At 41.0% G+C, this 17,116-nt stretch overlaps 1 protein-coding gene across 2 annotated transcripts in view; it reads right to left on the minus strand.

The window, feature by feature from the left end:
* Positions 1-3,174, minus strand: part of ZNF451 (zinc finger protein 451) — a 92,568-nt gene extending 89,394 nt beyond the window's left edge. For both annotated transcript variants that reach the window (XR_004352073.1, XM_032647683.1), the window contains exons 1-2: positions 2,846-3,174; positions 2,403-2,486 (exon numbers count right to left, since the gene is read on the minus strand). Coding sequence is in view for 1 of the 2 variants with exons in the window: in XM_032647683.1 (XP_032503574.1) it covers positions 2,403-2,486; positions 2,846-2,866 (105 nt within the window). In the remaining variant the exon portion in view is untranslated. The remainder of the gene's footprint in view (positions 1-2,402; positions 2,487-2,845) is intronic.
* Between the last annotated feature and the right edge of the window lie 13,942 nt (positions 3,175-17,116).

Below are 17,116 nucleotides of genomic sequence, written 5' to 3' on the forward strand. Positions count from 1 at the left end.
ATTATGACAGGCTGTCTCAGCAGTTTTTATACCTTTGTATCTAGAGTAGCACTGTGAAAGATCACGTCATTAGCCCTGAGTTAAAACAGTTTTCTGGGAGTAAATTAACTAACATATCTGCAGTTTCAAAGAATGCAGAGAATAAAGATGGTGGCTGAATAAGGGATCATATTACTAAATTAAACAGAAAATAAGAGCAAAAGACCTAAATGAAAAGTGTGTATAGTAATATTCTGTCTCTTGAATTAAGCACTGTTTACACATGTATATTGGTTTTGCAAAAATCAGACGGTACACTTATGAACTGTGCAATTCTCTGTATGTGTATTTCAATAAAATTTAAATGAAAGGGCTCATTTTTGCACCTCCACATCTATATCCTTCCTTTCCTTCAATATGCTTAGTTTCAAACTCTGTATTTTCTAAACCACACAAAAACTACTGTGCCACCATGCAGATTAAAGATGGGAAAGTTAGGCTAAGAATGAACTAAGAAATCCAAACCGGTGTAAATCAAGAAGTAATATCACAATGTTCTTTTTGTATCTGAAGAAATCTTAAACACAGACTATTTATTATTTTTATTGAACAAGCACTACCTGAGGAGTCAAGTATAAGATTGGGTTAGAGAGAGAAGATTCTGTCTCTAATGTATTTTAAAATAGAATTAAGATATCATTAATTCATTGAAGTGTTATCACCATAAAGGCATAAGGAATGTTTTTAATAGGTTTCTTCTAGTACTGTAATTGCATTTAATACACATAATTCACTTCTCCATTTCGAACTATCAAACCTTTGAACTTATATTTGGAAACAGAGATAAATATAAGATCTATCAAGATGGACACATATTCACTGACTGTATATTTTTACTCTGGATGCAAAGATATAACAGATTCTCTACATTTAAAATAATATTTAACTTAAAAGAGTATTCTTAAACTTCAGTCTAATACATGCTTACATTAAGTACTGACAAGCTACACCACCATTCTTCACTCCACACAGTACCTATATATATATTTTTTTTAATCTTATTTTTGTAGATTCCATCTGTGATTCTCAAAGTAAGCCCCATAGTTCATAAAGAAGTGTGTCCCTCTTACTTTAATTTCCACAAAATACCAAGGTAAATATTCTCCGTTCACAAATATACCCATATTCAGGGAGAACCTGAAATATCTGTCCTGAAGAGCCAAACATACTTCAACTCACAGTGAAGGAACAGGCAGGATACAATGTCTTCTACCACCCCCGCCAAACCTTTAAAGTTTAAAATGGAAAGGATACAGCACCATATGCATGGGCAAAGACAAAAAAACCCAAGAAATGATCTTGTGAAAGACTCCTAAACAAACCCACTGAAACACAATACAACAATGCATCACCACAATGGCCTAACGTTGGGGTACATAGAAGACACTGTTTAATAACCAGTTTTTCAAAACTGTCCAAGAACCAACAAACACAAATACACATCAGACAGGGAATTAAAGAAAGATTATACACCTTTAACAGCAAACCTCAACTACAGTATTCAAAAAGAATCATTTACAGTAGAAGGATTCTCTAGCTAAGTGAGATACTACTTTAAGCAGAGCCTTTATAAAACTTTAACAGTGTGGGGTGGAAATTATCCTCAAATGTATCATAGCACCCCCTTCAGTTTTTGCAACCAATGTTTTACAAAGTGTGTTCACAGCTTCATACACCCCTGCATTTGCACCAACATCAAGATTCCTGGGCCCCACCTCCCATTTCTGATTCCATAAGTCTGGAGTGAGGTCCGGGAATCCACACACTTCTACTTACTAATGCTTGAAAACTACTGTCCGAAGGGAATAAAAACAGAAAGATACAGGATGCTCCTGGTGATACGGGCCCTTCATTGTGAACCTCGCCTGCTGGACTGTGCTGTAACAGGATGAGCTCGGAGCTTAGTGAAGTCTTCAAGCCACCCGCCTTCACGTTATGGAGACACACAGGCTCAGAAGTTGAGTTCCTGCAGCCCTTCTGGTTTTCTACCTCATTCCTCATCACTAGCCGCCCTTCTCCCTAATCTGTGTGCTATCTTTTAGAAGTTACTCTTGTCTCATTTCAAAGCACTCTTAGGAGACCACAACCCTGCGTACATGAACGGCTCTAAGTGCAGGGGGAGAGGCGAGATTCAGGGTACAACACGCACCGCAGGCCACAGGCTTTGTGATGCCTACTGGGGCTGCTCAGACACCTCTTCGGGCAAATTCCCTACTCCTATGCCCTACTCCACAGTGTACAGTCCCTATCAGACATTCACACACGTTTGCTGCATGAAGAACAAACAGGTGAGAGGTAATCACATCACGGCTTATCACGCATAGTCTCTGACTCGGAAAAACCCGAATATCGTCGCTACTTACACTAACAAACTGAATGTCATCTTCATTTTCCTCGGGTGTTGACTCGGATGCCTCAGGCCCAGCTGGAGGGACACATTCTATTATCTATAAAATAAGCCAAAACACGGTTATCTAGACAACCCCGCACTTACAGAAGATTTTTCCAAAGGGAACCGAAAAACGAAAGCTCTCGCGGAGACCTAACGGAGCCCCAGCCTCCGCGAGCCCGAGCTCGCGTCCGTGGACCGCAGGGGCCCCTCCGCATCCCTTCTCCCGAGGAGCAGGGAGCACGCTTCCCCAAGAGGCAGTCGGCCTCGGAACCCACGCCGCGCCCGCGCCGAGCAGCGGTTCCCGAGCCGGGCCGGGCGGCCATTGTTGCTGAGGCACCCTCGTCCCCCAGGCCCCCAGGCCCAGCCCAGCAGCCCCCGGACCCCGCACCACGCCGTGCCCAGCCCGCTACTCACCTCCGACCCTGGGTCTCCCATCTCCCCGACAGCCCGCCTGCCGGCACCCGCGCTGCCGCCGTCCCCGCCGCCGCCTCAGCCTCCCCGCCGACCCCGCCGGCCAGCCAGCCACGCTCCGCCGTGACCCGCCCCCGCGTGCGTGCCGAGCCGAGGACGCCGCCGAGCCGCCGACACCGCGGGCGGAAAGGGCTGCAAAACCGCTTCCGGAGGAGGAGTGGCCCGCTAGGCCCGCTGTGCCTGGCCTGCCTGGCGCAGTCCCGGCCTCCCTCCTCCGCCGCGCCGGCCGCTGGGAACTATAGTTCCAACAGCACCGAGACCACCCTAAGCGTTACTGGAAAAGAACGGAAGAGGACCCCGAGGCATGGCGCATGCGCTCCTCGAGGCTGACGTCACTGCCGCTCGCCGGGCGGTGGGCTGTCGGGGTTCTGTTTTACAGTAAAGGGCGGGGACGAGGATGGGGAGGAGGGCGTAGGCATGGGTTTCGTGTGGTTGTGGAAATGACAGGCGGGTGATGGAGACTAATTTATCAGTTCTCCTTTTTTCCCCGAAGGGTCGGAGATATGGATGCTTAGCTGAATTCTAAGATCAGGGCAGAAATCTGAGGCAGCCTTACACTGCTCACCTGTTCTCCATCCTCAGTCTCCACTCAGAGCCTGTATTAATACACCTGAGGAGGAAAACTGAGGCCCTGAGCTCCCATCTCCAGGTTAACCTGAAGAAAGCTGGCGAGGCTAGAGAATCCTGGGCCCAGTAGGACAGTGATGTTACAACGTACTTTTTAAAGACGTTCTCAGATAGTATCTTAGTAAAATAGAATAGTTGACTTTTCCAGTGTTCACGCTCAAAAACCCTGTAAAATAGTTCACTCATGTTCAAATATGTGTTCTCTTTTCACTTAACTGCCTTACCAAAAAGCCCCATTTTTTTTTTTACACATCCACAATTGTTAGTAAAGGTTTTGAAAAGACTTTAAGTTGGAAAATTCTTGTAAATCTTAGATCCCTTTTTTGCCTGTCTGCATACATGCCCAACATGTGATTACCTATATTGGTAGTAATTATTGCTTAACAGTCCATATTTCCTTCCAGGGCTTTATGACTTCAGTTGCTTTTCTACTTCGTAAGTTTGAGAATTGTAGAGGCAAATTGAGAATGAGAGACCTGCCTGTTGTGTTCCTTAAAAGCTGTATGTAAAGTAAATATTTCTAAAACTTTTAAATGTCTAGGCAAAACTTGTATTTAGGATTCTCCTAATGTGCTGGTGAGAGTTCAGTGGAACATTTACATTAACCATTTGCAGGTAGGAGTTAATGTGTAAAACTCGGAAAACAGGAGCCCAAATATGCTCGTAACTCTTCATTCCTTGTGCGCTCCCAATACAGGGGGCCAGCGTTCAATCCCAGCCAGGGAATTAGATTCTGCATGCATGCCACAATTAAGAAGTCCCGCATGCCACAACGAAGACCTGACGCAGCCAAGGTAGATAGATAGATAGATAGATACTGGTGTTAAGATTGAACCCGTACCATGATTCTCTGAGGAAGGTATAAAAAAAATTTCTAAAAGCATAGTTTTTTTAAATGCAAGGTATATATAATATGATCAGAACCACATCAAACCACCAAGCAAACCATGCCTGAAATAGGAACCCGACTTAAGTACTAATAGTAATTTTCTCTGGGGAGCTGGACTGTGTGTTAATAAGAAAATCTTTTGAAACCCATTAATATTTAAGCGGCATGCCTGTAGTTCCTGTAAGGCCAGTTTTATTTAGCTTGGTGTAGCAGAGGAGAACAAACTATAGGCAAAGCTTGGGAGTCCCTTAATCTTAGGAAATTAAGACGAGATTGGGTGGGGTGCTTTAAAGGCCAGTCGGTGTGGTAGGGAACTGGTTAGAATTGGAAAAAGCAGAGTTCTTTGCTGATTGGTTCACGGTTCAAAATGGAAACTTTTAACCATGGGAAAATGTTTTTTATGTTTCACTGTGGATCCATTATTTTGCTTTATGAGTTAAGATCCTGAAGGGAACCCATCAATGGGTTTGGTAACCCCTCAAATTCAGTTCTCTTAGACTTTGTCGGACACAAGATTATAATAATTTCCAAATCTACATGTTGATATTCTTCCTTCAACTCATTGAAACAAATAAGTACAGGCTTCAACTTTAGTTTTGATTTCATCAGTTTTCTATCGACTTTCTAGCTGGTTTTGTTGAGTGATTATTTATAGAACCATCTGTTTGAACATTGGCTGCATCCAGGATTTAAGATTCCAAGTCCTGGTTCTTGACTAAGGGAATGACACCAAGAGGAAATTAAATGCATCAGTAAGTCTCAAACCCTCTTTAAGAATCATTGTTCAGGGAATTCCCTGGTGATCCAGTGGTTAGGACTCAGCACTTTCAATGCCGGGGCCCCAGGTTCAATCCCTGGTCGGAGAACTAAGATCCCACAAGCCACCTGGCCAAAACAAACAAAAAATAATCACTGTCCAATATTCATAAATCTCAAAAAAGGGAAAGTATAGCTACCATGAGCCTGTCATGGGGAAAAGAGTTAATGTATACACAGCACCAAATATTATGCTTTAGAAAAGGAACAAATATTTCCAATGCATTTGTATTATTAAGAACCATATTTGGTTTGGAGTAAATGCTCTAAGACCTGGCAACTGGAATGGTCTCTTTAATAAGTTCTGATAAAGTAAGAAATAGATTTATAGGCATTTATTCCAAAATAGAATATTCTTTAGGGAAGAAAAATGGCTCTTAAGATACTTTGGAACCAGTCGTCACAGTCATTTTCTGGGAGTTATGAGAGCAGAACAAAGAGCATTTAGATCTGAAAGAGTACAAAAGACTATCCACTAGGTCTGTAGTACAATTTATTTGTTCCTCTCAGGTCTGGAATTCTGTACAAGTGTTGCACACAAGGAAAAGAAGCGCAGGAAAAAAGGGGTGGTTCACTTCTATGGTTGGGTCATATGTACAAGCCACTCTTCTCATCAGAGGAAGCTGTGATAATTACTTCTTTGGGAAAGGAATTCTCCCCTTCAAGCAATCAGGTATTTGCCCTTATGAGTAAACTGGGAACAGTAGTTTGGGGTAACATTACTACATATTGTGAGTAGTATTTGCAAAACTTCCCACCCTCTTTCTAGAAATGTTTGGAGGATCATCTTTCAGTATTTGCTTCATAGCAGTACTACTCCTCCACATAAGGCCACTGAACAAAACTTCTGATGGTTCAACTTGTAGTGGGTCACAAGGGTTTTGGAAACACCATGGACAACCAAAATATTAGAAATGGTTTGTATCTGATAAAGGAATTGGTCTGTGGCACAGTTTAACCATAGGTATATTTGTAACTATCTTGCTGGCTGGTATTAAGATGTCATAAGCATTAAGATCTATTTAACCTCTTTTATGATAATCTACATGTTAGAGTAGTTGTTAAAATCTAGTTACTAAAGAGTAACTATGGAGGAATTTAAGGCAAGTATAATATTCTTTCTTCCCACAAACTGAAGGGTGAAAAATCCTAAGCACGAGCAAAATTTCTCTGTATGATTTCACACTTACAGAAAAATTGCAAGAATAGTATGTTTTATCGTATTCTGTATTTCTACCTACATAGAGATATACACATACTTTTTTTTTCTGAATCACTGGAGAGTAGGTTGCATATACCACGCCTCCTTATCCCTTAATAGTTCAGTGTGTACTTCCTAAGAATCAGGATTTTCTTTGACATGTGTACTTGTTTTAGTCCTCTTGGGCTGCTTTACTAATTTAGCATAGAGTGGGTGGCTTAAACAACAATTTCTTTCTCACAGCCTGGAGGCTGGGAAGTCCCTGATCAAGGTGCCAGCACAATCAGTTCTTGGTTAGGGCCCTCTTCCTCGTTTGCAGACAGTCTTCTTTTACTTTCACAGGGTGGAAAGCAGAGAGAGAAGCAAGCTCTCTTGTGTCTTTCTTGTAAGGACACTAATCCCATTGTGAGGGCTCCACCCTCATGACCTCATTATCTCCCCCGAACTCCATCTCCAAATACCATCCTAATGGGGATGAATTTTGAAGGGACATAAACATGTAGGCCATGACAGTATTATTATCAAAATTTGGAAATTTAACATGGAATGATCCTTTTTTTTTCCTAATCTGCAGTCCTTTATCACATTTTATCAATTGTCCACTCCAGGATCACATAGTGCATTGAGTTATGTCTCTTTATTCTTCTTTAATTTGGAGCAGTTTTTCAACTTTGTCTTTCATGATATTGATGTTTTTGAATTCCCAAGGCCAAATATTTTATAAAATGCTCCCCAATTTTGGTTCGTCAGATGTTTCCTCATGATTTGATTCATGTTATGCATTACCAGACAAAATAAATCTAAGTGATGTTCAAGTGTTTTAGGTGATCACATCCAGAGACCCATGATGGCTATTTGACCCTCATTGAGGATATTAATTTTAATCACCTGGTCAAGGTACCATCCCATATCAAAATATGTAACTTCTCCCTTATAAATAGTAGGCCATCTGGGGGGATATACTTTTAGACCATTCAAACACTATGCCTCATGAAATGTATTGCCTATATATAGCATATTCTGATGATTTTTGCTTTTCCCAAACTTTACTATGATGTCCAAAAATGATAATATCCCAACTCTACTGTTCTCTCAACTTTATTAAGAAAGATTTTAATTAAAATTTTTATTGGAGTATAGTTGATTTACAATGTTGTGTTAGTTTCTGCTATACAGCAAAGTGAATCAGTTTTACATATACATATATCCACTCTTTTTTTAGATTCTTTTCTCATATAGGTCATTACAGAGTATTGAGAAGACTTCCGTGTGCTATACATAGGTCCTTATTAGTTAGCTATTTTCTATATAGTAGTGTGTATATATTAATCCCAAACTCCTAACTTATCTCCCCCGCCCTGCTTTCCTCCCAGTAACCATTAGTTTGTTTTCTGTATCTGTTTTGACTCTTTTTCTGACTCTATTTCTGTTTTGTAAGTTCATTTGTACCATTTTTTTAGATTCCACATGTATTTGTCCTTCTCTTTTCTGACTTCTGTCCTTTTCTTACTTCACTTAGTATGAAGTAAGGTCACCTCTAGGCCCATCCATGTTGCTGCAAACGGCATTATTTGTTTTTATGGAATATTACTCAGCCATAAAAAAAGAACGAAATAATGCCACCTCTCAACTTTTTTCAGCTGGCATTCTTCTGTAAGAGTCTTGCCTTTTCTTTTAAAATAACGTTTTATAAATTTATTTTTGGCTGTGTTGGGTCTTCGTTGCTGTGCACGGGCTTTCTCTAGTTGCAGTGTGCAGGCTTCTCATTGTTATGGCTTCTCGTTGCGGAGCGTGGGCTCTAGGCGCGCAGGCTTCAGTAGTTGTGGCACATGGGCTCAGTAGTTGTGGCTTGCGGGCTCTAGAGCTCAGGCTCAGTAGTTGTGGCGCACAAGCTTAGAGGCTCCGCATGGCACGTGGGATCTTCCTGGGCCAGGGCTCAAACTCGTGTCCCTTGCATTGGCAGGTGGATTCTTAACCACTGTGCCACCAGGGAAGCCCTAATATAATTTTTCATGTATTAATTCATTTCTAACCTTTCATTGAATGATTTTTTGATGTTTGTACAGAGTGCAGATACAGTCACATCAAGAGCCTTCCTAGCATGTTACCTGGTAATCACTGTGGATATTAGGGGTTCAGAACATCAGAGGTCATTGATTCACAACTTCCTGTGCATCTACTTTTTCTGCCTTGTGACCTGTAACACTTGTTTTAGATGTAGCTTGGCCATGCCATATATCTATGTTCTGATTAGTATTTTTTTCTTTAGAGACAATTTTACATTCATGCAGTTTTAAGAATACAGAGTACTTGTGACATGACGATGTGCAAAGCTATGCTGATGTGGACAAATGATGTCACCTGTCATTCCAGTAAACACATGTTACTGGATTCCATCCCTCAGCCACTGCAGTGCACACTGAGGGGAATTCAAGGTGGAGAAAAAAAGGGTACTGGCCCTAGATCGGTAAGATGTATATTGAAGGAATAATTTCAATGAGCCAAGATTCTTGCATCTTCCCATACATAAAAGAGCACTGAAATCATTAACTTGAGATGTCTTTTTTTTTGTGATTAGCAGTTATCTTGTGATGTTTGCTACATTTTTTTTTTTCAGCAAGAACTCCTACATATCCTGGCTCTCCTCTCACCTCTTTGGAACAGTTCCTCAGAGCTATCTGAGCAGCTGTTTCCCCAGGCTACAGTCCTCAGTAAGGTCCCCAAATAAAACATGTAACTTGAAACTTTTTAGGGTGCGTTTCGTGTTTTTTCTGTCAATAATTTTGGCAACCAATGAAGAGACCCAGAGCAGACTTCTCTTTTTGCCTAAACTCCATGAGGATCCAGAGCCTGGGTACCAGCAGAGGCCTCTTGTGCCCATCTGCCTCCTCTGAGGGTCCAGACAAATTTGAGTGAGTCTCTCCTGTGTCTCTAACCTCCCACTGTTGGCTGATGATCCTAAGTTTTGTTTGGTGGTATTGAACTCCTCACTGGAGTAGCAGGTTTCCTTGAACTTAGGTACCTGGGTTATCCTCAGTTGAAAGACACTGGGAAGATTTTATTATGTTCATACAGAATTTATACTTACAAGTACTTGCTTAATTGGGAATTAAATGAAATCTTGCCCTAATAATGGCCAAAGCCAAAAATAAATGAATTAATTAATTAATTTAAAAAAAAAATTAGGAGTGGTTATCTTTATTTATTTAGCTGTGTCGGGTCTTTGTTGCTCATGCAGGCTTTCTCTAGTTGTGGCGAGCAGGGGCTACTCTTCACTGTGGTGTGCGGGCTTCTCAATTTGGGGGCTTCTCTTGTTGTGGAGCACAGGCTCTAGGCACACGGGCTTCAGTAGTTGTGCAACACGGGCTCAGCAGTTGTGGCTCGCGGGCTCTAGAGTGCAGGCTCAGTAGTTGTGGCACATGAGCTTAGTTGCTCCACCGCATGTGGGATCTTTCCAGACCAGGGCTCAAACCTGTATCTCCTGCATTGGCAGGCGGATTCTTAACCATTGAGCCACAAAGGAAGTCCGGGAGTGGTTAACTTTAAAAAACAACAACAACAACAACAAAGCAGTCAACAGAAACTGCCTGTGAGAACAGATTTGTAAGAAAAAGATGCCAAATCAGCCATTATATACACATTCACGGAACTACAGGAAACATGATTAAGAAGTAAATAAAGGTATGATGGCAATGTTACATCAAATAGAAAATATCAATAAAAGATAAAAATTATACAAAAAGATGGAACTTGTAAAGTACAACAAATGAAAATTTTAAAAAATCACTTCATAAACTGGACTTCACCAAAACTAAAAACTTTTGTGCTTCAAAGGACACCATCAAGAAAGTGACAAGATAACCCAAGAAATGGGAGAAAATATTTGCAAATCATATATGTGATAAGAGACTTGTATCCAGAAAGTAAAGCACAACAAATGAAAGTTTTAAAAAATCACTTCATAAACTGGACTTCACCAAAACTAAAAACTTTTTTGCTTCAAAGGACACCATCAAGAAAGTGACAAGATAACCCAAGAAATGGGAGAAAATATTTGCAAATCATATATGTGATAAGAGACTTGTATCTAGAATGTAAAGCTATACAAAGATATATAAAGATGTACAATGATCAATAGGCACATGAAAATATGCTCAAATCATTAGTCATCAGGTAAGTGCAAATCAAAACCAGAATGAGATACTACTTCACACCCACTTGGATAACTAAGATTAAAAAGTCAGATAACAAGAGTTGACAAGGATGTGGAGAAACAGTAACCCTCATGGTACTGCTAGGGGAATGTAAAATTTTGCAGCCACTTTGGAAAGCAGTGTAGCAATTCCTCAAATGATTAAACATAAGAGTTAACATATGATCCAGCAATTCCCCTCTTAGATATATACCCGGGAGAAATGAAAACATATGTTCATACAAAAACACTTCCAAGAATGTTTATAGCAGCATTATTCATAATAGCTAATAGGTGAAAGCAACCCAAACATTCATCACTTGATGAATGAATAAATAAAATGTAGTATATGCACATGCAATGGAATATTATTCACCCACAAAAAGAATGAAGTGCCGATACATACTACAAGATGGATGAACCCTTAAAATGTTATGGTAAGTGAAAGAAGGCAGTCACAAAACACCACCTCACTGCACTTCCCAGCCCATGATGCATGCCTGCTGGTGTGTGTGGCAACTGGGGGCTGAAACTCAGGCTTCAGTGGACAGACCCAGGGAGAGGACTCAGTTTGGCTGTGCGAAGACAGTCCAAAGGGCCTAGAGTGTGGTCCAGGCTGCAACTGGTGGTGTGTGCAGGACACAGCCCAGGTCCATCATGCGAAGGGAGGGGCAGGCTCCACCATAGCAGTGTGTTCACAGGGGAATGCAGGCAATCGGCTCAGACTTCAGGCCCGTCTCCACGTGTGGGCAACCTTCCAGAGCTTATGCATTCCAAGAGCTCAGAGGGGTGGAGCTCATGAAGAAGAGGGAACATTCCTAAAGTCATTCTATGTAACCACCATCACCTTGGTACCCAAACCAGACAAAGACACTACCAAAAAACTACAGGCCAGTATCTGACAAATATAGTTAGAAAAATCCTCAAAAAAATATTAGCAAACCGAATCCAACAACACATAAAAATGATCATATACTATGATCAGGTTGGATTCATTCCAGAGCCACAAGGATGGTTCAACATTATGCAAATCAATCAACATGATACGCCAGATCAAAAAAAGAAATGACAAAAACCACATGATCATCTCAATAGATGAGAAAAAGTACTGATAAAATTCAACATCTATTCACAATAAAAACTGTCACCAAAGTGGCTATATAGGGAACATACCTCAACATAATAAAAGCTATCTATGCCAAACCAAGAGTCAACATAATACTCAACAGTGAAAAGCTGAAAACCTTCTTGCTAATATCTGGAACAAGACAAGGATACCCACTTTCACCACTTTTATTCAACATAGCATTGGAAGTCCTAGCCACAGCAATCAGACAAGAAAAAGAGATAAAAGGTATCCAAATTGGAAGGAAAGGGCTTCCCTGGTGGCGCAGTGGTTGAGAGTCTGCCTGCCGATGCAGGGGACACAGGTTCGTGCCCCGGTCCGGGAAGATCCCACGTGCCACGGACCGGCTGGGCCCGTGAGCCATGGCCACTAAGCCTGCGCGTCCAGAGCCTGTACTCCTCAACGGGAGAGGCCACAACAGTGAGAGGCCCGCATACCACAAAAAAAAAAAAAAAATTGGAAGGAAAGAGGTAAAACTGTCAATATATGCAAATGACATGATACTCTCTCTAGAAAACTATAGACTCAACACAAAAACCTATTAGAACTGATAAATTCACCAAGGTATTATGATACAAGATTAACATACAAAAAGCTGTTGTACTTCTTTATACTAACAATGAAACAACAGAAAGAAAAAGTAAAAAAAACCAACCCTTTTAAAAATCACATCAAAAAGAAATAAAACACCTAGGAATAAAACTGACCAAAGAGGTGAAAGACAGACGCTGAGAACAATGAAACACTGATAAAGGGAACTGAAGATGATTCAAAGAAATGGAAAGATAACTCATGAGCTTGGATTGGAAGAATTAACATTGTTAAAATGACCATACTACCTCATAATTAAAGATCCCACATGCCACAACTAAATCCTGCATACTGCAACAAAGATCCCACACATGACAACAAAGATCCTGTGCGCCGCAACTAAGACCCGACACAGCCAAATAAATACATAGATGTTAAAAAAATAATTTAGAATCTTGGGGTGGAGTCAAGATGATGGACTAGGAGGATGCGGAATTCACATCTCTGCACAACTAGTGCACCTACCAGGCACTGGTGGGGAACCACGGACAACTAAGGGAATGGGAAGACGCCCAAGCGACTGGGCAGGATGTTGGGGGGAGGGAGGGGGGAGGAGAAGTAGAGGCGGGATGGGACCAGCAGCCCTGAGAAGTAGTTGGGGGAGGGGAGGGGTTCCCACGCCCAGAGGGGAAACAGGGGAGACCCTGGAGAGGGCAGAGAATCAGAAGGGAATGAGGCCAGCATTTACCCTGCCCACTTGGGCCCTGGGGAGCCTGCTGAGGTCCTGGGCCTGATCCTCTGCCCATCAAGACCTCCTCCAGCCACGTGGGTCCTGCAGGAGTGGGAGGGAGAAAGGGGGGAGGAAAAGTAAAGGCTGGCGGAATTGGACCAGCACCCATGAGGGGCAGCTGGGGGAGGGGAAGGGTACCATGCCTGGAGCGGCCCACCCACAATTAGGGATCAATGGGGACAGGGGAGAGCCTCAGGAAAGTGGAGGATCGGAAGGGAGTGCAGCTAGAGTTTTCCCTGGCCACTTGGGCCCTGGGGAGCCTGTTGAAGTCCCGGGCCTAATCTGGAGCCAATTACAAGTATTGAAATTGAATCTGTGATTTAAAAACTCCCAACAAACAACACTCCAGGACCAGATTGCTTCACAGGCGAATTCTATCAAACATTTAGAGAAGAGTTAACACTGATCCTTCTCAAACTCTTCCAAAAAACTGCAGAGGGAGAAACACTCCCAAACTCATTCTACAAGGCCACCATCACCATGATACCTAAACCAGATAAAGATATCACAAAAAAAGAAAATTACAGACCAATATCACTGATGAACATAGATGCAAAAATCCTCAAAAAATACTAGCAAACAGAATCCAATACAGGACCTAATAAAGGCCATATACAACGAACCCACAACAAACATCATTCTCAATGGTGAAAAACTGCAAGTATTTCCTCTAAGATAAGGAACAAGACAAGGATTAAAGACCTAAATGTAAGACCAGACACTATAAAATTAAAACTCTTAGAGAAAAACATAGGAAAAACACTCTTTGACATAAACCACAGCAAGATCCTTTTCGACCCACCTCCTAGAGTAATGAAAATAAAAACAAAAATAAACAAATGGGACCTAATTAAACTTAAAAGCTTTTGCACAGCAAAGGAAATCAAAAACAAGACGAAAAGACAACCCTCAGAATGGGAGAATATATTTGCAAATGAAAGCAACGGACAAAGGATTAATCTCCAAAATATATAAACAGCTCATGTAGCTCAATATTTAAAAAGCAAGCAACCCAATCAAAAAATGGGCAGAAGACCTATAAATAGACATTTCACCAAAGAAGACATACAGATGGCAAAGAGGCACATGAAAAGATGCTCAACATCACTAATTATTAGAGAAATGCAAATCAAAACTACAATGAGGCATCACCTCATACCAGTCAGAATGGCCATCATCAAAAAATCTACAAACAATAAATGCTGGAGAGGGTGTGGAGAAGAGAGAACCCTCTTGCACTGTTGGTGGGAATGTAAATTGATACAACCACTGTGGAAAGCAGTATGGAGGTTCCTTAAAAAACAAAAAATAGAACAACCGTATGACCCAGCAATCCCTCTACCGGGCATATACCCTGAGAAAACCATAATTAAAAAAGAGACAGGTACCGCAATGTTCACTGCAGCACTATTTACAACAGCCAGGACATGGAAACAACCTAAATGTCCAACGATAGATGAATGGATAGAGATGATGTGGTACATATATATACTGGACTATTACTCAGAGATAAAAAGTAACGAAATTGGGGGGCTTCCCTGGTGGCGCAGTGGTTGAGAGTCCGCCTGCCGATGCAGGGGACACAGGTTCGTGCCCCGGTCCGGGAGGATCCCACATGCCGCGGAGCGGCTGGGCCTGTGAGCCATGGCCGCTGAGTCTGCGCATCCGGAGCCTGTGCTCCACAACAGGAGAGGCCACAACAGTGAGAGGCCCCCATACCGCAAAAAAAAAAAAAAAAAGTAACAAAATTGGGTCATTTTTAGAGATGTGGATGGACCTAGAGTCTGTCATACAGAATGAAGTAAGTCAAAAAGAAAAAAACAAATATATATTAACACATATATATATGTGGAATCTAGAAAAATGGTACAGATGAACCTATTTTCAGGGTAGGAACAGAAGCACAGAGGTTGAGAACGGACGTGTGGATGCAGTGGGGGAAGGGGAGGGTGGGAAGAATTGGGAGATTAGGTTTGACATAAACACACTACCATGTGTAAAATAGATAGCTAGTGGGAACCTGCTGTATAGCACAGGGAGCTCAGCTTAGTGTTCTGTGATGACCTAGATGGGTGGGATGGGGCAGGGGGAGGGAGGTCAAAGATGGAGGGAATATATTTATACATATAGCTGATTCACTTGGCTGTACATCAGAAACTAACAAAACACTGTAAAGCAAGTATACTCCAATAAAAAAATTATTTGATTAAAAAAAAATGTTAGGGCTTCCCTGGTGGCGCAGTGGTTGAGAGTCCGCCTGCCGATGCAGGGGACTCGGGTTCATGCCCCGGTCTGGGAGGATCCCACGTGCCGCGGAGCGGCTGGGCCCGTGAGCCATGGCCGCTGAGCCTGCGCGTCCGGAGCCTGTGCTCCACAACGGGAGAGGCCACAACAGTGAGAGGCCTGTGTACCGCAAAAAAAAAAAAAAAAAAAAAAAAAAAAAAAAAAAAAAATGTTAATCCCATCCCCCCCCAAAACAGTTTAAAGACATAAATATAAGACATGAAAGCATAAAACTCCTAGATGAGAACACAGGCAAAACATAGTCTGACATGAAATGTAGCAATGTTTTCTTAGGTCAATCTTCCAAGGCAGAAGAAATAAAAGCAATAAACAAATGGCACCTAATCAAACTTACAAGCTTTTGCACAGCAAAGGAAACCATAAGCAAAACGAAAAGACAACCTATATACTGGGAGAAAATATTCGCAAACAATGCAACTGACAAGGGCTTAATTTCCAAAATACACCAACAGCTCATACAACTCAATATCAAAAAGCCAAACAACCCAATCAAAAACTGAGAAGACCTAAATAGTCATTTCTCCAAAGAAGACATACACATGGCAAACAGGCACATGAAAAGAAGCTCAACATCACTAATTATTAGAGAAACGCAAATCAAAACTACAATGAGGTACCACCTCACACCAGTCAGGATGGCCATCATCATTTACAAATAATAAATGCTGGAGACTTCAATTAAAAAAAAAAAAAAAAGAACTCCAATAAATGCTGGAGAGGTGTGTGGATAAAAGGGAACGCTCCTACACTATTGGTAGGAATATCAATTGGTGCAGCCACTATGGAGAACAGCATGGAAGTTCCTTAAAAAACTAAAAGTAGAGTTAGCATATGATTCAGCATCCCACTCCTGGGCATATATCCAGGGGAAATTCTAATTTGGAAAGATACATGCACCCCTATGTTCAAAGCAGCACTATTCACAACAGACAAGACGTGGAAGCAACCTAAACGTCCATCAACAGAGGAATGGATAAAGAAGATGTAGTGTATATATACAATGGAATATTACTCAGTCATAAAAGAGAATGAGATAATGCCATTTGCAGAAACATGGATGGACCTAGAGATTATCATACTAAGTGAAGTAAGTCAGAGAAAGACAAATATATGATATCACTCATTTGTGGAATCTAAAAAAAAAAAGATACAAATGAACTTATTTACAAAACAGAAACACATTCACTAACATAGAAAACAAACTTATGGTTACCAAAGGGGAAAGGGTGAAGGGATAAATTAGGAGTTTGTGATGAACAGATATACATACATTATATATATATAATAATATACATTATTATATAGTAATATATAAAATAGATAAACAACAAGGTCCTACTGTATAGCACACGGAGCTATATTCAATATCTTGTAATAACCTATAATGGAAAAAAAATCTAAAAAAGTATATATATGTAAAACTGAATCACTTTGCTGTATATATGAAACTAACATGACATTATAGATCAACTACACTTCAATAAAACAAAACAAATAACAGAAAAAAATGTTTAGAGCAACAACCTACAAAATATAAAAAACGTAGGATTTAAATTCGTGTGTAAGACCTATATGAAAAAAAATGCAAATATTTACTAAAAAAAGAAAAGCTATAATTTAAGCTGACCTTGTTCCTGAATTGGAAGAATCAGTTTTGCAGAGATATAACTTCTTTCTCAATTTGAAAACTACTTAAGTGTAATTCCAATCAAAATGATCATAAAACTAATCTGGGGGC

The sequence above is a fragment of the Phocoena sinus genome, chromosome 11, assembly GCF_008692025.1.
Source record: "Phocoena sinus isolate mPhoSin1 chromosome 11, mPhoSin1.pri, whole genome shotgun sequence".
Lineage (NCBI taxonomy): Eukaryota > Metazoa > Chordata > Mammalia > Artiodactyla > Phocoenidae > Phocoena > Phocoena sinus.